Below are 20,011 nucleotides of genomic sequence, written 5' to 3'. Positions count from 1 at the left end.
AATAAAACCTTCTGCTTGAAAATTATTTAAAAGACATTATGATGTGGGTTAATAGCAGAAACGGACTCCAGCACAGTAAATCTAATAGCTGGTGCACAATTCATTGCGGTATATTGGCACTGCTATGTATTTTTCCACTGTACAGTAATCCACCGCTTGACTGCAATCTCGCGCCCCCGGTTTATCACGGAATTGCACATTATTCATTTGTTTGGCTGATTTTCCCGGTCTCTCGCGGAAAGCACGATAGACCAAAAACAGTATAGAGAATTGTTTTAATTGAGTTTTATGTTGAAATAATGAAATGGATTAATAAAAATATAATTATTCATTATAAAATGAAGTAAAATGTTAATACAGTACAGTACTGTATACATAAAATAGCATTTTTGGGGTCAGTTTTTTCATTTATCGCAGGTGGTTTTGGAAACGTAACCACCGCAAAAAAATGGGGGATTACTGTATATTAGAAACACTAAAATCATCAGGACCAAAAAACAAAGACAACAGACAAATCTATCTTAAGCTGCCTTGGTAATTCCTTTAGACATCCTGTTAGTAAATCGGCTTGCACATTGCACATGTTTTTGGTTACTTTATTGAATCAGGGTCATTGTTTGCCATGGTTGAAACTGGGGCTGAAACAATTCCTTGAGTAATTAAAAATAAATAAATAAATAAAAAGCATCAAAGCAAATTTATTTGTTTTATTCGTTTAGTCCATTTAACTACGCACGGAGCATTGTGTTTCCCCATGGACTATTATTACTGATGCACCACCCACTAAACTATGGAGTACTCTGGACAGGTGAAGACACAAGACACTGCAGAATGAAAAATGGAGGAACGGGGAGAAAACAACAAAAAAGTTTTAAGAAGTTTGGGATCATTTCATACTAAAACGTAAACATTGTATAGTGTGATTACCTTTTTTTTTTTTTTTTTTACAGTAATTTGAAATAGATTATTGTATTTTTAATTATGACATTTTTTTCTATATTATTATTATTTACATTTTTTTTTCATTCGAATTGATTTTGGCAATTAAAGAAAAAGAGTTTAGTTTTTAACAGATATTATTCTATTCCATTCTACTTATTTAATTTATTTATTTATTTTAAGAGACTTGTCTTATTTTTCTCTATTTTCGGTATTTTTAGTATTGTTTTAGAAAAAAAGAAAAATAACTTCTTATCCGATTGCTCGATTAATCAATGGAATAATCGGTAGAATACTCGATTTCTAAAATAATCAATAGCTGCAACCCTAGATGAAACCATCTCACTCATTTGAAGCCCTCAAGCGGCCATCCTTGCAGATTTCCCGCTTCATATGGGACACCACTTCCCTTTTGTGCCTATCCTGAATGTTTAAAAAGAATGTTCAGGAAGAATTTTCTGTACCTCTGTAAGAATGCATGCTCTTTCTAAAATCTGTGGTGTCCTTCACTTTAGGGCACTTCTCAATGCACTTTGATGCTTTCCAGCAGCAGATTGGTGAACTCCCCCCAGCTCTCCCTGCACGCTCCTTAAGAAAGGTATCTTAATCTTAATTTCTACACTCCGTATTTTGCATGCAACTGGCGATTTAAAACATTCTTTACACCCTGTCCGAATTTCCCCCGAATCCTGAATTGGTGGTTAGATCATTAGCGTTCCATCATTAAGGTCATCTTTTCTTTTCCGTTGAATTGTTGATACTATTTCTGCACTAATTCACTGATGTTTTTTTTCTTATTAGCCGTGCAATATGTATAGGTTTAAAGAAAGCTCAAGTGGACAGGTTTAAAAAAAAAAAGGGAGATCTTTGCTATATCTCAGCTATTTATTTAGAGGAGGCATAGGGCATGACATTTGCAAGCTGACTAAGAGTTACAGATCTTGGGTAGAGGTGAAAAATCAAAAAAATATAAAAGATCTGTTTTTCAGGTCAGCTAAACTGGATTTGCAAAACTATTGTACATGTACCACTGGTTTGACATTGGAATTTTGCCCAGGGCTTGTGTCGATAATAATGCCACCTTTCTTCCAGTCACCACTTCACCCCATCCCTGCCTCACCCACAAGTCCTCAGTCGGTTCTTGATGGAAGTAACTCCACGTTGTCAGGAAGTGCCAGCAGTGGTGTCTCGTCCCTAAGCGAGAGCAACTTCTGCCCTTCGTCATCAGATGCTCCGGCACTCGACTCGACACCCAGCTGCCAGACATGGACCACGGACACAGACGAAGCGGAGACTCCCAGCACCGTCCGCTACAGCATCTCCGAGCCTGATGTTTTGGACAGCATAAAGCCAGCCCCCTGCCGCAGTCACTCAGCACCTGTGGGCGTCATGCCCATGCTGCCTCCAGACGGACACCACCATATTCACGCTGGACACATCGGCCATTACCACCTCCAACAGCATGAGCCACCCCCAGTGCTTCCTCCCAAACCGTACCTGAGAGAAGGCTGCATCCCGGAGGAGGACTCGAGGCCAGTGCCGAGACCAATGCCACGCAAGATCTCCCAACCACTGCTCACCAACAAGGACGAGCAGGCAAAAGTGGCATGGGAACACGGAATTAGTGAGGAGTAAAGGTGTGGCCAGTGGTAGGGCAGACCAATTGCATGTTGAGTGGTTGAATCTTGGTTTGGAGAGTTGTACAAATGTAGAATGAGAGATTTTAACCTGGGTCACATTACCTCCAACAAGACTTGTTAACAGTTAAAGTAGGAGCCTCACTGGTCCCGAAGCAAGGATTGAACAAATTCTTTTGAATGAGCTTTCAAGGTTATAACAGTCTGGTTTATGCTTCATCAGAAGTGCTTCTGGGAACAACCTTAAAGAGAACTGATCATTAATCAGGCTACTTATCAGATAATATGGGCAGGAGTGTAAACAGGAATAAGTATTAAGTGAAAGACAAATGATTTTGATTTGACAAGCAGAATGAGGAAGGTTTTGAATGTTATGTCATCTGCATAAAATAGACAATCTCGCATAAATTCACGCATCTACTGTACGTATTTTCAAATTTTAGTAAGATAAGCTACAAGTACTCTGCATAAGTGCCTCCAATCAACAAGAAATATAACAGGTATAGAGAACATCACATTAAAATGATTTCAATCCATATGTAAAGAATGTAAAGTATAGCAGTTAATAATCATTGCAAAAAAAAAAACCAAGTAGGTGGTGCAGTTATAGGAAAATAATCCCTGCTAGCTATGTTATTTTCCTTTAAGCACATAATTACATATTTTTTTAATCATAAATCAGCTCAAGTCACACATTTTACATGTTATGATACATCCACACAACGAGTTATATCCTATTATCACTATCAACAATCGCCCCCTCGCCAGGCGTTCTTTTCTCTATGTTTAAGTAAAACTAAGACAAACAGAATGCAGCTACTGCTGCTAATATTCTACCTAACATCTTCTTACAGTAAGGGTCAGACCTGGCACTGTGAACTAGACAAGATAAAGCATTTCTATTAATAATAAAAATACATATAAACCTACACTATATGGCAAAGGTTTATGGACACCTGAATGTAAGATTTGTATGTGTTTTTGAACATCCCATTCATCTCCCCATTTAAGATGTTCTGCTAGACTTTGGAGTGTGGTTCAGGAGATTTGTGCTCTCAAAGCCACAAGGGTATTATGTCAGGTACTGATGTTGCGTGAGGAGGCTTGGGGTGCAGTCAGCATTCCGATTCATTCCAAAGGTGTCCAATAGGGTTGAGGTCAGAGCTCTATAGCAGGAGATCTTCTACTCCAACCCATGTAAACCATATCTTCATGGAACAGGTTTGAGTCTCCATGTTAATTCATCCAAAGACATCCTATACAATTGTGAGCCTCCAACTTTGCTGTAACAGTTTGGAAAAGAAACACATAAGTTGGAAAGTCAGGTGTTCCAATGTTTTTGCTCATATAGTGTATCTGTCAAGAGAATAAGACAAACCTGAATCTCAGAGCTCCAGTTATATAGAATGAATCCAATACTACAGAATTTAACATTGTTTTAATTAAAATGTGAATAAACAAATGACATTTTAAATATAGGCAAAATCAAAACCCCCATTCAAGAGTGACTTTTCTGGACTACCTTATTTTTCTGAAGTATTATCTGAAGGAAGCATAAACCAGCCTTGACTCTGTCTAGACACATTTCTTGCCACATTTCGACCATTACCACTATTACAGTTTAATCTTCGGTTTGTCTTTTTTGTTCAGGATTCTTCTAGAAAACTGTAAGGATTTGGGTTTGAACATCTTTACATTGTCAGGCAACTTTACCCAAAGTAAGACAATAGGGGATTAAAGTTGACATTTGGAAAGCGTTTGGATTGATTGAATTGAGGTCACAGCTTTCCAGAGCTGGGAAGTGAAGCTTACAAGTTTCTGGACTCTTGAATAGAACCTTAAGCTATGCCCAATGGTGGAAAAGGCAAAATATAGAAAAGTATTCTTGTTTAATGTTTTCATAGATTTAACAATATTTCAATATATTTTAAGAATATCTCACATTCTAAGGCATCAATTAACTGCTAAGAAACGAGAGTACTCAAAGTTGCCACTTGAATTTTTTTTCCATGGAAGAACTGCACTTTAGCACTTAGTTCTGGTGTACCAAAAATGTTTGCTTTATTTAAAAAAAAAAAAGACGCTTTTTCTTTTGCTCAGTCATTCGGAATGAGACGCTCAGGCCTTGCTTTGCATTGTTCTAAGCACAGAAATCGCCCTAAGTCTGTGAAGTAAAGTCTCTACCTTTTATCTTATTTTCTCCTTCCATAACATATTCATGACCCTCGGTACTCCTCGCCAATACGGTACGCTTGCTTTCTATTGAATGATTAAGAATTCAGTTGTGAAATAGGAAAACTCCCTGCCAGTTCTCTCAGGAGTTGGCACACTGACATGCCACTAAGAGGCTTATGTACATGGCAAAGCTTCATTACACACACGCGCACGCACGCACACTTTATTATCGCGCCGCAAAAAGCAAATCAGGCAACCACTTGCAGCTCAATTATCCACTTAGACGAATACGAAAGCCATTTTACAGATGTCTTTACAGCGGAACTGCTTTTGCTCGCAGCGGCACGTTTCGCTTTATTATTTCAGTTCCTTCCCATTCCGTTTTTGTATAGATGAGTATATTTTTAGATAGCAATTGTAAACCTCCCTAACTTTATCTAATCAACACTTGTATAGTGAAAAATAACAACTAGATTACAAAATGATTACATATAACATATATTAATCTAAATGCAGGGTGATGGGTGTGAACATTTTGAATAATGTACACTGTTATTATGCAAGTGTGGGGATTTTGACCCTTTTAGCTGCTAAAGGACACAATAGCTTCCTGGTGGATACATAATGTGAGATTAGAGGATTTGATTTATGTTTTATAATAGTGACCTATGTCAAAGACTTCAGAAGAAAAAAGGAGTGAGATTTTTGTTCAAGTGTTAGTTTGCATTACTTTTTAAGGATGTGATATGAAAAGTTTTATGGCTGTAATCTTGTGCAATCTTTTTTTTGTGGTATTAAAAGTTGTTCATATTAAGTTTTGGAGCAAAGTGAGCAGATGCACGATCAGTTTGCATTTGAAGGAACAATTAGTGACACAAACCGCTGCTAATATTCAACGTTTACATTTATTCATTTGCCAGAGGTTTAAGCAAAAGCACACGAGCAGTTTAGGGTATGTTTTTTTTTAACATATTGACAATCCTGGGATTTAAAATCGACGCATTCTGAGCGTTCTCATTTCATAATGGAAATAAAATATCAATATAATATATATATATATATATATATTTTTATATTTATTTCTTTCCAGTAGAGAACACAAGAGCTACACATTTTTTGCCTAAAGTAACACACAAACAAACAAATAATAGTGTAATAAATGATACAAGTGATTACTACAAATTAATTTATGAATCAATGAGTTCAATGGCTAAAAAAAATTTAGAAAAAAAGAATTGTGAATTTTACCTGATTGAAATAACCTTCTTTCTGTCACTTTTTTTAAAGAACTTATTAAAACGTTTACATTTCTTTAATTAAAAAAAAAAGTATTTTTAATAATTTTGCTGTTTTTTCCAAATTCGATCTCAGATTTCGTTTGGAATCCATACATCACAGTGTGGACAGGTAAAGTGTTCGTGCATGTCTTTAGGGGATTTATTTGGGATTTGTACAGCTGATTATTATTTTTGTTTAATTACCATCTTGCAAATTAGCAGAGAGAATGCACAGTATAAAATATGGGGGAAAAAACAAGAATTTATTTTTTTTTATTGTTTTTTATTCTTTTTTATTTAGCCAATCGAGAACCAATGAAGCATGACCATCAAAGCCCTGGTGAAATAGCACTAATGTTTTTAATGTCATAAATTTCAGCAAAAATAAATATTTGTCACTCAAGCAAAAATTTGTAATAGATCATATTAATCAGTTTTAAAATTCAGTTTAAAAAAAACAAAAAACAACACTAAATCTGTCCCTATCTGTAATTTAAAAAAAAATTATTTTATTTATTTATTTTTTTAAGACTTATGCAAACTTCCTGAGATGAGATGAGATGAGATGAGATGAGATGAGATGAGATGAGATGAGATGAGATTGTATCTTGGTTAACTCAAATTGTGCATATAATAAAATTACAACAAAATACTGTATCGCTGTACATACACACTAAAACATAGTAGCTCTGGGTGTGCTTGTGTGTTTTTGCATTAATTTCCTACATTAGTTGCATTAGGCATTACATTTTTTCTTCACTGTTCACATAAAACCGAAGCTACAATACAACCTTATAAATGATTAAATCCAAAAGATGTACATAAGCTTAATTTCCCCATTTTGCAGTGTTAATGTATAACAGGCTTTGTTTTGTTTTTTATGACATGGGCTATATGTCAGGATTACAGTTTCTTCCATTCTCAGTTGGCACATCAATTTAAACGGATTCATTTCTTTATTGAAAGTTCTAAGTTTTGGTGAACCCAATCATCCATCTGTTTGAATTGCCCCCTGAAACGAGTTACCTGCGATCAGCTACACAATATACAGATTGCTAACAACACTTTTGAGTCATATGATGTATAATTTAAGAAGCAAGTAAGATGGATTGATGCTGTTTTTATATTTAAAAAAAAAGAAATGGCAATATCTTGGGGTCCCTAAAAAAGGGAAAACAAAGAGAAGGACTTTTCAGTTGTCTTTGTACATAAAACTGTAGAAAGATCAGTACTTACAATTTTAAAAGCATTTCAATTCATACATCCCAGCATCTGTCTTTATGTATATAATCCTTCTGTATTTATACAGTTAAAACGGGCCAATCGTGTATAGACTGGGATTAATTGTCTGCCTTGTACTTTCTGATGTAAATGTGTTTTTAAAACTAAAACGCAAATGGGGAAAATCAGTGACTCTTTCGATGGCCTAATCCGTTCTTTTGTGTATTTTGCATTGAAAGCTGCAGAACATGTTATGTTTTATGAGTACAAGTTTTCTTTCTTTTCTTTGTTTTTTTTTTTTTTTTTTTTTTGTATATATTGTGCTGGCATGAACAAAAATGTGATGTGAACTTTACACTCACTAACTACTGTGATGTGGAATTCATTATTAATGCCTAACATTAAAGGTGTTGTTTTATCGATTCATGTGTCGTTAGCTCTTTTTTTTTTTTTTTTTCACACCATATTTAAGTTTAATTATTGGTATTCTAAGATGTGCATTTTTACACTTTTAAGAAAATCTTGCTCAAAGCTTTTATGGGATCAGATTAATTAACTTCTAGGAAAAGAGTAGCATTATGCCATTCGATGCCAAAGTTCCAAACTCGAACTCTTCATTAAGACAATTCAAGGTATTGGACATTAAAAAAAAAAGAAACATTTTTACCCACCTAAAAAAAAAAGCTATTGTCTTTTTATAACAATTGGCATCTAATAAGAGCCTTGTCACCAATGCATATAGAAGAGTGTAATTCTTTCTTCACATATCCCAATTTTTTAGGAAACAGGGTCAGAGCAAAGGATCAGCCATGATACTGCATCTCTGGAGCAGAGAGGGTTAGGGGTCTTGTTCAAGGGCCCAAAAGTGGCAGCTTGGCGATGCCGGCGGTTGAACTCTGACCTTCTGATCAGTAACCCAGAAATCCTGCTACACCTCTGACAGACAACTTGGGGGAACATGTCCCCACTAAGAAACAACTCATCCAATCTCTGTTACACTTATTACAGAGTTCAGTCTCACTTGGAACTCATAAAAGTAACACTAAATTAGGCTACTCAATTCACCAAAAATGGCAGCCACCCAGTCACCCCAGTGTGTGGCAAACATTATTATACTTGCTATTTATTTTCAGGCAAGTTTGCTTTTTAAGAATCAGCTTGTGTTGAGAGCTAATGTCAGCTGTTGAATGTATAATTCCTACAGTCCTGCTTAGATACAAGTTTTATAAAAGTGGGGTATTAGGCTTTAAGGTAAAACTTGTTTTGTTGATTGGGGGCCTAGGAACTAGTTTGGGGATATTATCCCATTAAAGAGAGTTAGCCTGTTTGTCATCGAGGTCTTTTTATATAGGCCGCAGAGCAGTGTGGTGCAGAGATGGCAAAAGTACACACATCCTTCTCTCGAATAGAAGTACAGAACTGGTAAAAGTTTAAGTATTGATCACTTTTTCACTCACGGTAAAGAAGTATGTGCTGCAACAGTATATTTTGTTGGCATAGGTTCTTGACCCAATTTATGAATGACTGAATAAATGATTGAATGAATGGACAAACAAATTAACAAATAACAATAAATGAAATTATTTAATTATTTAATGATTAAACGAATGTTTACATTAATGAATGAATGAATAATTAATTAAATTAACGAATGAACGAACAAATAAATAAATTATTTAATTAATTAATGAGCAACTCTTTACACTCAGTTTAGCTCAGGATCTACTTTAAATTAATAAATGAATAAATTAATGAAAAAAAAACAACAACAAAAATACGAGTTCTTCCAGAACCAGGGCTTGGATGCTAGAAGTTAAAATTACAAACGTAAAAACCCTGTCACAGGCCTCATCCAATCAGCAGCCGCCAACTGGACTCTGTCCCGCGACTAGATAACAACCATCCAATGGGAAGCGAGCGCGTGGTGCCGGAGCAGCCGGTCAACCAATAGCGTAATAAATAGTGGCAAAATATCCAATGGCGTATAAGCGAGGGGGCGGGTCATAGTCGATCAGGAAGCTTTCTGGAAGCAGTTGGAACGTTTTCGTGTAGAAGAACCGGCATCCGGACTGACCGTGTCTGTGCGTGGCGTGAACGGGTTTTACATCTCTGTATATCTCTATGTAACGTGTGTTTTTTTCCAGAAATTTCCGCTATGTTCAGTTTGAGTGGACTTTCCGTGGCTCTTGTGTTCGCTCTCGTGCCGAGCAGCAGCGAGGCTTTAAAAGACGGAGACTGCGAAGGTGAGTTGGTGTGGAGGATGATGTGTTGAAAGAGCTAGCATCTTGACTAGCACTCAACTCTCAGATGGGACACTTATTTTTCATTTCTCGTGATTGGGTCAATTTTCTGTAAAGACGAATTTGTCTAGAATAATAATAAACTTTAAAGAACACTTACTGTTACATGAAATGTTCTAATAGAAGTGATTTAAATGGCCGAGACCAAATTGCATACTAGGGTACTAAAAAGTATGCCATATAGTACACATAGAGACGTACTCTTTTAGATCCCTATGTAGTGCACTGCCAAAATATTCACTCACAGTGACCTCACAGTGAATCTGTAGAAGTTAAACAACATCTAAATGTATTAGTATTATTATTGTTAATACTAATAATACTACTTTTGCCACAGTATTTATTCAGACAAAAAAAAAAAACAACCTCTGGATGTAATGGCACATCTGTCACAACAATAAATTGTCAATTGTTCAATACTATTGTATTTTTATAGCACTTTTAACACTGGATATTGTCCTGAAGCAGCTATACTGAAATTAAGAGGTTCATCTTCATGGATTTATATATTTATTAAACGTACAGATACGTGAATTGAGGATTGGTTAATAGTTCTGCATGAGAAGAGCAGCTGTATAGATTAAAAAAAAAAAGAAAAAAGTCTTCATATTATTATACCTTAATTTGATATCTACCCTAATAGAGAATAAGAAAAGCCGACAATGCAAAATATTCACTCGGACACTGTTATTGTCAGTTGGCGTATACGAGATATCCAAGATCTCAGAAAAAGTGTATTATGACATCATATGTCCGCAATATGCAGATTATGTAATGTATAATCTGAATCTGAGAAGTTTCTGACTCTGAATCGGAGACGTTTCTGACTCTGAATCTGAGACGTTTCTGACTCTGAATCTGAGACGTTTCTGACTCTGAATCGGAGACGTTTCTGACTCTGAATCTGAGACGCTTGACTCTGAATCGGAGACGTTTCTGACTCTGAATCTGACAAGATTCTGACTCTGACAAGTTTCTGATTCTGACTCTGACTCTGACAAGTTTCTGATTCTGACTCTGAATCTGAGACGCGTTTCTGACTCTGAATCTGAGACGTTTCTGACTCTGAATCTGAGACGTTTCTGACTCTGACTCTGAGAAGTTTCTGACTCTGACTCTGAGAAGTTTCTGACTCTGACTCTGAGAAGTTTCAGTCTCTGACTCTGAGAAGTTTCAGTCTCTGACTCTGACTCTGACAAGTTTCTGATTCTGACTCTGACAAGATTCTGACTCTGACAAGATTCTGACTCTGACAAGATTCTGACTCTGAATCTGACAAGATTCCGACTGTTTTCAGGAAAATGAGCATGTAGGAACAGTCCACAACATAAGAAAGTCTTATATCTGGATAGAAAGTATAACCAGACTGTCATCACTGCATTGAAAAGTGTGTTTTTAAAGATAACCAGATTTGGGATAGTAAAACTAATGCTCCTCATTCTTTCTCCCTTCTTCCAGTATGTTTAAACTTCCTGGGAAAGTTCTACCAATCACTAAAAGACAACGATGTACAGTTTACCAGTGACGCCATTGAAAAATCTCTGGTCAAAGCCTGCAAGGACGCGAAAGGAAAGGAAAATCGATTCGTAAGTCACCTGTTTGCACAAGAGCTGGACATGGACAAGGTCAACCGCCCCAACATTTAACTCTTTGTTGTTGTTGTTTTGTTTTTTGTGTTATAGTGCTACTATATTGGAGCCACAAGTGACGCGGCTACAAAAATCATCAACGAGGTCTCTAAGCCGCTTAGTTACCACGTGCCAGTGGAGAAGGTTTGCGAAAAACTGAAGAAAAAAGACAGTCAGATCTGTGAACTGAAGTACGGTACGTCTTCTGTTTTCTCTATGCAGTAGTGCCCACAAGGTGACACAATTCCCAAAAAGTCAGACTAGTCTCCCATTCCATCTCACTCCATGGTTGTGTTTTATTTCAGCAAAAGTTCACTAAAGGACTTTGTTGATTTTGTACCAGGTCACCCAAATGTTTTTTTTTTTACTCTTTAACAGCATATGCATCAGATTGAAAACATTGAGTAACACACCGAGTCATACTTTAAGCTTTTTATTCCAGTAACAAATCCCATTTTTGACACAGTGAAGTCTGATTAAGTTAAATCAAGACTCTATATAAAACTCTTATTTACTCCTGAATGAATATTTTTCTTTTAGTTGTTATGGATAAATATGTGGATGGGGTGCATAAATGGTTATGTAGGTAGGTGGGTGGCTTGAGAGAGGATGGATGGATGGATGGATGGATGGATAAGTGATTGAATGGGTGAATGTGTTGGGGCGAGTGGAAAGAAGAATTAATGTGGTGAATAATTGGAAGAACATGTGGGTGGGTGGATAAAGGGAGGAATATGTGGTGGATGGTTGGCTGGGTGAATAATTGGAAGGAAAAAAAGACTGATTAGATGGCTGTGTGTAGATGTATATGTGGGGTTTGGATGGATGAATAATTAGATGGATATGTGAGTAGATGTATATGTGGGTGGATGGATGGATAAATGCTTGGATGGATGTGTGTAAGAATGTATACGTGTTGGACAATGAATGATTAGATAGATATGTGAGTAGATGTATATGTGGGTGGGTAGATGGATATGTGGGTGGGTGGATAGATATGTGAGTAGATTTATATGTGGGTGGGTGGGTGGATGGATGAGTAGATTTATATGTGGGTGGATGGATGGATGGATATGTGAGTAGATGTATGTGGGTGGATGGATGGATAGATGAATGATTAGATGGATGTGTGAGTAGATGTATATGTGGATGGATGGATGGATGATGGATGGATGGATGGATGGATGGATATGTGAGTAGATGTATATGTGGGTGGATGGATGGATGGATGAATGAATGATTAGATGGATATGTGAGTAGATGTATATGTGGGTGGGTGGATGGATGGATGGATGGATGGATGAATGATTAGATGGATATGTGAGTAGATGTATATGTGGGTGGGTGGGTGGATGGGTGGATGATATGTGAGTAGATGTATATGTGGGTGGGTGGATGGATATGAGTAGATGTATATGTGGGTGGATGGATGGATGGATGGATATATGAGTAGATGTATATGTGGATGGATGGATGGATGGATGGATGGATATGTGAGTAGATGTATATGTGGGTGGATAGATGAATGATTAGATGGATATGTGAGTAGATGTATATGTGGATGGATGGATGGATGGATGGATGGATGGATGGATGGATATGTGAGTAGATGTATATGTGGGTGGGTGGATGGATATATGAGTAGATGTATATGTGGATGGATGGATGGATGGATGGATGGATGGATGGATATGAGTAGATGTATATGTGGGTGGATAGATGAATGATTGGATGGATATGTGAGTAGATGTATATGTGGATGGATGGATAGATGGATGGATGAATATGTGAGTAGATGTATATGTGGGTGGGTGGATGGATATATGAGTAGATGTATATGTGGGTGGATGGATGGATGGATGGATGAGTGATTAGATGGATATATGAGTAGATGTATATGTGGGTGGATGGATGGATGGATGGATGGATGAATGATTAGATGGATATATGAGTAGATGTATATGTGGATGGATGGATGGATGGATGGATGGATGGATGGATGGATGGATATGTGAGTAGATGTATATGTGGGTGGGTGGATGGATATATGAGTAGATGTATATGTGGATGGATGGATGGATGGATGGATGGATGGATATGTGAGTAGATGTATATGTGGGTGGATGGATGGATAGATGAATGATTAGATGGATATGTGAGTAGATGTATATGTGGGTGGATGGATGGATGGATGGATGGATGGATGGATGGATGGATGGATGGATGGATATGTGAGTAGATGTATATGTGGGTGGATGGATGGATGGATGGATGAATGATTAGATGGATATGAGTAGATGTATGTGGGTGGGTGGGTGGATGGATGGATGGATATGTGAGTAGATGTATATGTGGGTGGATGGATGGATGGATGGATGGATGAATGATTGGAAGGATATGTGAGTAGATGTATATGTGGGTGGATGGATGGATGGATATGTGAGTAGATGTATATGTGGGTGGATGGATGGATGGATGGATATGGATGGATGGATGAGTAGATGTATATGTGAGTAGATGTATATGTGGGTGGATGGATGGATGGATGAATGATTGGATGGATATGTGAGTAGATGTATATGTGGGTGGATGGATGATGGATGGATGGATGGATGAATGGATGGATATGTGAGTAGATGTATATGTGGGTGGGTGGATGGATGGATGGATATGTGAGTAGATGTATATGTGAGTAGATGTATATGTGGGTGGATGGATGGATGGATGGATGGATGGATGGATGAATAATTAGATGGATATGTGAGTAGATGTATATGTGGGTGGGTGGATGGATGGATGGATGAATGATTGGATGGATATGTGAGTAGATGTATATGTGGGTGGATGGATGGATGGATGGATGAATGGATGGATATGTGAGTAGATGTATATATGTGGGTGGGTGGGTGGATGGATGGATGGATGAATAATTAGATGGATATGTGAGTAGATGTATATGTGGGTGGGTGGATGGATGGATGGATGAATGATTGGATGGATATGTGAGTAGATGTATATGTGGGTGGATGGATGGATAGATGAATGATTAGATGGATATATGAGTAGATGTATATGTGGATGGATGGATGGATGGATGGATGGATATGTGAGTAGATGTATATGTGGGTGGGTGGATGGATATATGAGTAGATGTATATGTGGATGGATGGATGGATGGATGGATGGATGGATGGATGGATGGATGGATGGATATGTGAGTAGATGAATATGTGGGTGGATAGATGAATGATTGGATGGATATGTGAGTAGATGTATATGTGGATGGATGGATAGATGGATGAATATGTGAGTAGATGTATATGTGGGTGGGTGGATGGATATATGAGTAGATGTATATGTGGGTGGATGGATGGATGGATGGATGAGTGATTAGATGGATATGTGAGTAGATGTATATATGGGTGGATGGATATATGAGTAGATGTATATGGATGGATGGATGGATGGATGAATAATTAGATGGATATGAGTAGATGTATATGTGGGTGGGTGGATGGATGGATGGATGAATGATTGGATGGATATGTGAGTAGATGTATATGTGGGTGGATGGATGGATAGATGAATGATTAGATGGATATGAGTAGATGTATATGTGGATGGATGGATGGATGGATGGATGGATGGATGGATGGATGGATGGATGGATATGTGAGTAGATGTATATGTGGGTGGGTGGATGGATATATGAGTAGATGTATATATGGGTGGATGGATGGATGGATGGATGGATGGATATGTGAGTAGATGTATATGTGGGTGGATGGATGGATAGATGAATGATTAGATGGATATGTGAGTAGATGTATATGTGGGTGGATGGATGGATGGATGGATGGATGGATGGATGGATGGATGGATGGATGGATATATGAGTAGATGTATATGTGGATGGATGGATGGATGGATGGATGGATGGATGGATGAATGATTAGATGGATATGTGAGTAGATGTATATGTGGGTGGGTGGATGGATGGATGGATGGATATGAGTAGATGTATATGTGGGTGGATGGATGGATGGATGGATGGATGAATGATTGGAAGGATATGTGAGTAGATGTATATGTGGGTGGATGGATGGATGGATATGTGAGTAGATGTATATGGATGGATGGATATGTGAGTAGATGTATATGGATGGATGGATGGATGGATGAATAATTAGATGGATATGTGAGTAGATGTATATGTGGGTGGATGGATGGATGGATGGATGAATGATTGGATGGATATGTGAGTAGATGTATATGTGGGTGGATGGATGGATGGATGGATGAATATGTGAGTAGATGTATATGTGGTGGATGGATGGATGGATGGATGGATGGATATGAGTAGATGTATATGTGGGTGGATGGATGGATGGATGGATGGATGAATAATTAGATGGATATGTGAGTAGATGTATATGTGGGTGGGTGGATAAATGGATGGATAAATGATTGGATGGATATGCGTATGTATGTATACGTGTCGGACGGATGCACATGGATTAGAACATCAATATAGTAGTTCAACCAGTTAAATGTGAGCTAAACCATAAAACAGCGATCAGTGATAAATCATTTACCAAAACATAACAAAGACCCAGGACCAGTTTGCATTGTCAACGAACAAACAGTCTAAAAGTAATTTGAGCAAGTGATTTGCTTAAATCCGAGTAAACGGAGCGAGTTTACAATAATAATTTTTCTCATAAGGCAAGTTGATATAATTCAGTTAACATTTGATGTATTTGTTATGTAAAAGTGTGTATAATGTTTGTGTTGTGAAATGTTACTGAACTGCTGTGTGTTGCCCAGATGGTTACTTCCCACATCTTCACACCTGAAAGTACAGCCAAGGCCCAAATGTTTCTATTGAGCTTCACAAATTTTCAATCAACATCACCAAAATCATGCATTCAGTATTACAGTGTGTACTATTTTGGCTACCTATTTAGTGTGCAGAATAGGGTTTGGGACGCGGCCCTGGATTTTGAGTGGTTTTTTGTTAGTGAAGGCCAAATAAAAATAAAAAGTATTTTCTAATTAAAGCTCAATGCTTAATTTCTTTCACTTTGATTGTTAATAGAGAGTAAAATTTCAGACACAGAATTATGGGTAATGAAATCACCACTTTGGGAAGTGAACAAAAGTTGTGAACGTTGTAAATGTAAGAAAACACTTCATTATGAAGTACATATTTCCGTCTCACAATCTGACAAACCAAAATCCCAAAGACTCCATCTGCTAGGATTAAACCCTCACTACTATTAGTACAGCAGTACGGAAATAAAACGTGCTCATACACACCACTCATCATTTGTTCACGGCATCGAGTGGGCGTCCGTATTTGCATCGGAGATAAGATTTGTTTGTCATCGCGTATTAAAATGTTGAGCATATTTGAGAAACCATGGCGGCAGATGTACGGGAACGGTGTCAATTTTCCCAAAGAGGCCATGGGCTTTGCCTGGCAAATCAGCCCTGATCTGCGCCATTTGAATATCTGTCATCTGTAAGGTTGTAGGAGTGATTTGGCAGCTCGGGACGGATACATTAACATTTAGTGGGGTCAGTGATGGTTGACAACACGCTCGTTAAAAACTCATTACTAGTAACCTTTTGACACCAGATAATTGGCACTAGATCTCTGGCAGTCCTGAGAGGTATAACGCTTTGTATCGAGACATTTTAGAAGCTTGTGCGGCTACAATCATACAATCATATATATGTCAAAAATGACAAACAGCAGCTGGCAATTAATTTCTATGGATCGGGTTTTCAGTTTTGATCTCTCTATTAACTGAAGCTCTCAGCTAAGTTTTTTTGACAGAAAAAAAACTGTGCAGCATTTTTTGTACTTTGGGGTTTTTTTTTTTTTTGTTCAGATGGGAAACAGCAGTAGTTATATTTTAGTCAAAATGCCTGTAATTGAAACAGAAATGAAACAGTACACTAATCAGTGTGAAAATCTGTTTATTTAAAAAGTTAAATTAAAAAAACTACATAGTAAAACTGCATTAGCTTCACTATATAGACTAAAGTATTAGGACACTTGACTTTTCCAGCCAAACCTGTTCACAGCAATGCTGTATGGTTTACATGATTTAGAGTGGAAGATCTCCTGTTATAGAGCTTGGACCTCACCTCAATTAAACACCTTTGGTATAAGTTGGAACCCTGACTGCACCCCAGGCCTCCTCACCAGACCTACATCAGTACCTGCCTTTACTAATGACAGTGTGGCTGAATAAGCAAATATCTCCACAACCACACTCTATAATGTATTGGAACATCTTCCCAGAAGAGTAAAAGTGAATTGGGATGTTTTAAAGGCACAAACAAAATCCTATAATCAGGTGTCCACAAACCTTTGTCCATATAGTGTATGTGGACTCACCAGAGACACAAACGAGCTGTACTTTCTTTCTTTCTTTCTTCTGCATGTCGCAGTGTAAATTTGGTAGAAACTGGACACGAGTGTGGAGCTGAAGACACCCTGGATCATGTGTGCTTATAGAATGAGTTCAATCATTCCTGTCTAGACATAATCAGCATAGAAATAAATAGATCTATTCTAATCTGGGCGATTCCTCTTTAGAATTGTCTAATGTTTTTCAATGTTATTTATCGTGGTGTCCTCTTTCCACAGATAAACAAGTAGACTTGAGCACAGTGGACCTGAAAAAGCTGAAAGTGAAGGACCTAAAGAAGATCCTGGACGAATGGGGAGAGTCTTGTAAGGGATGCGCCGAGAAATCAGACTTCATCCGTAAAATCACCGAGCTCATGCCCAAGTATGCCCCGAACGCCGCCAAGGCACGGACTGACCTGTAAACGACACTCTGTGGACTTGTGGGACCAAAAGGAGCGCTCAAGAGCATCGCGGGTGCAGTTTTCTTTTGCGCCGTGCCTCCTGATGGGGAGTGTGGTATTGTTTGTCATATTGCCTGTTAATCTAGTGGAAACATCAGGACTTGTGACCTTTCATTCATGAATTATTTCAAGGGCACATTGTACTGTAAATACAACTGTTTCAACTCAAAGTTTATATCATGGCAATTATCTCGAATAACATTAATTTGCTTGTAGTGTCAGTAAACTGCTAAATACTTGCTTTAAATACATTTGTTTTAACTGGTTGCTCATTGACATGTGATCACATGTCTGTTTAACAATCGAATCAGGAACAATAGCAAAAAAAAAGATCAGGAGCAGAATGGTTCAACAGAAGCATAAAAGGAGCAAACATACTTGCTTCAGGTTTACAGCCCTAATAGTTCACTAACTACATGCAATGCAATCAACATACAAATCTTCAGCTAAACTTTGAGTTAAAACATTATCAAAACCTAAATAGACATGACGGGGACAACCGCAGACCACTTTTCACCCTGTAGTTCACCTGTAGTTTCTTTTCAAATTGATTATTTTTATTTTTTTTGACTATTGTATGGAAGATATGGATGTGGGAGAAATCATGTTGACGTCACTGTAAAACGTTTATTAAGGTTGTACTATACTTTTTCATTAAAATAAGAAAACTGCTCTGAGTTCCTTTAGTTTAATTATTATTTTTATTTTTTTGGTAAAGTGTCTCACTTGTGTGCACGAGATCCATCCAGACAGAGTCGGCCGACATCACATCGGCTTTGATGGACATCAAATCGATTCCATTATTTACATCTTTTTATACCACACTGCTGTCAGATCCCCAAATCTGACTGCTCTGAAAAGCTGTTGAAATGACTGCAGGCTTTGACAGAGTTCAAGTCTCAGATGTGGCTGTTTTAAATATATGGAACTGTTGAGCAGATCTGTGTAAACACTTAAAATGAAGTAGAATTGTTATTATGATAAAGTTTATTGAAAAGATTCTTGATGTTGGAAAGACAGGCTGGTGAGGGAATGACTATTTATAGTTATTATATTACAAGTGATAAGAGGAACTAACATTTTTAGGGATGTTTCATAACAGCAAATGCAAGTATAAATTAATAAAAATGTCATTCATAAACTTTTTTCTAATTTGTATTGACTGTATTAAACCAGACTTTGACTCGAGATTGAGATGGTTTGGACATGTGCAGAGGAGGGACATGGGAAAAGAGGAAGACCAAGGAGGAGGTTTATGGATGTGGTGAGGGAAGACATGCAGGTAGTCGGTGTGAAAGAGGCAGATGTAGAGGACGGGGGTATGGAGACGGATGATTCGCTGTGGCGCCCCCTAAAGGGAGAAGCAGAAAGAAGAAGATGACTATTAAACCAGACCCAGTTTTGCAAACTGACTCATAATTCACTTAAAAGTTTATGCTCTTGTATTTTCAAAGTTATTTGTATTAGTAAAGATTTTCTATCTACACATGATTTCAGAACCTGTAACAGTTTGGGGGATTTAGTTGCCTCCGTTTCATTGGTTTTGATTCGCTCCTCTGATGAAGCTCGATGGAGGAACATTTCAGTGTTAACAAAGTCTTAATGGTATGACAGACTTTTTCTTTTGTCTTCAAATAAATGATCCATTTGCCAGATCCATCACTTTTTCCCCATCACTCGATGGAATCACAGATTTTGTTTTTTGATGAATTGTATGCAAATAATACGCTTGGTTATTAAGAGTGCCTCAGCTTTCAAAACAGTAGGAATATGTGCAGGTGTGAATGCAAAATGCTTTTGTATACGGTATCAAGAGTAATTTAGTATGGTATACATATAAGGTTATAATAATTAAAAAAGGAGTTTAGATCTTTGTGTGTATCCAAAGTTCTGGTTGCTTTCTGAATCGAAAGTCCTTGTAAAGTTTCAAAATCATAAAAAAATTTACC

The 20,011-nt window shown here is 37.4% G+C and overlaps 2 protein-coding genes across 8 annotated transcripts in view; both read left to right on the top strand.

Moving 5' to 3' along the window:
* Nucleotides 1-3,740, top strand: part of dock3 (dedicator of cytokinesis 3) — a 228,867-nt gene extending 225,127 nt beyond the window's left edge. For all 7 annotated transcript variants that reach the window (XM_046875282.1, XM_046875279.1, XM_046875280.1 and 4 more), the window contains 2 exons: nucleotides 1,455-1,537; nucleotides 2,032-3,740. In XM_046875282.1, coding sequence (XP_046731238.1) covers nucleotides 1,455-1,537; nucleotides 2,032-2,574 — 626 coding nt within the window. In that variant the 3' untranslated portion in view covers nucleotides 2,575-3,740. The remainder of the gene's footprint in view (nucleotides 1-1,454; nucleotides 1,538-2,031) is intronic.
* Nucleotides 3,741-9,262: 5,522 nt separating this feature from the next.
* manf (mesencephalic astrocyte-derived neurotrophic factor) lies at nucleotides 9,263-18,739 on the top strand. The gene is made up of 4 exons (XM_046875746.1): nucleotides 9,263-9,492; nucleotides 11,008-11,135; nucleotides 11,232-11,373; nucleotides 17,839-18,739. Exons 1-4 carry the CDS (start codon nucleotides 9,405-9,407, stop codon nucleotides 18,021-18,023), a joined length of 543 nt encoding a protein of 180 aa, XP_046731702.1. The 5' UTR covers nucleotides 9,263-9,404; the 3' UTR covers nucleotides 18,024-18,739.
* Nucleotides 18,740-20,011: the final 1,272 nt, after the last annotated feature.

Source organism: Silurus meridionalis, chromosome 19 (genome assembly GCF_014805685.1).
Source record: "Silurus meridionalis isolate SWU-2019-XX chromosome 19, ASM1480568v1, whole genome shotgun sequence".
NCBI classification, from domain to species: domain Eukaryota; kingdom Metazoa; phylum Chordata; class Actinopteri; order Siluriformes; family Siluridae; genus Silurus; species Silurus meridionalis.
Note: the sequence above shows the minus strand (reverse complement) of the source record. Positions and strands in the feature narration are given on the sequence as shown.

What these genes read in the sequence shown, in the direction of transcription:
- manf (XM_046875746.1), top strand. Translation starts at nt 9,405, where the DNA reads ATGTTCAGTTTGAGTGGACTTTCCGTGGCTCTTGTGTTCGCTCTCGTG. An exon ending in AAAAGACGGAGACTGCGAAG is followed by an intron (nt 9,493 to 11,007) that starts GTGAGTTGGTGT and finishes CCCTTCTTCCAG; the next exon opens with TATGTTTAAACTTCCTGGGA. An exon ending in AAGGAAAGGAAAATCGATTC is followed by an intron (nt 11,136 to 11,231) that starts GTAAGTCACCTG and finishes TTTGTGTTATAG; the next exon opens with TGCTACTATATTGGAGCCAC.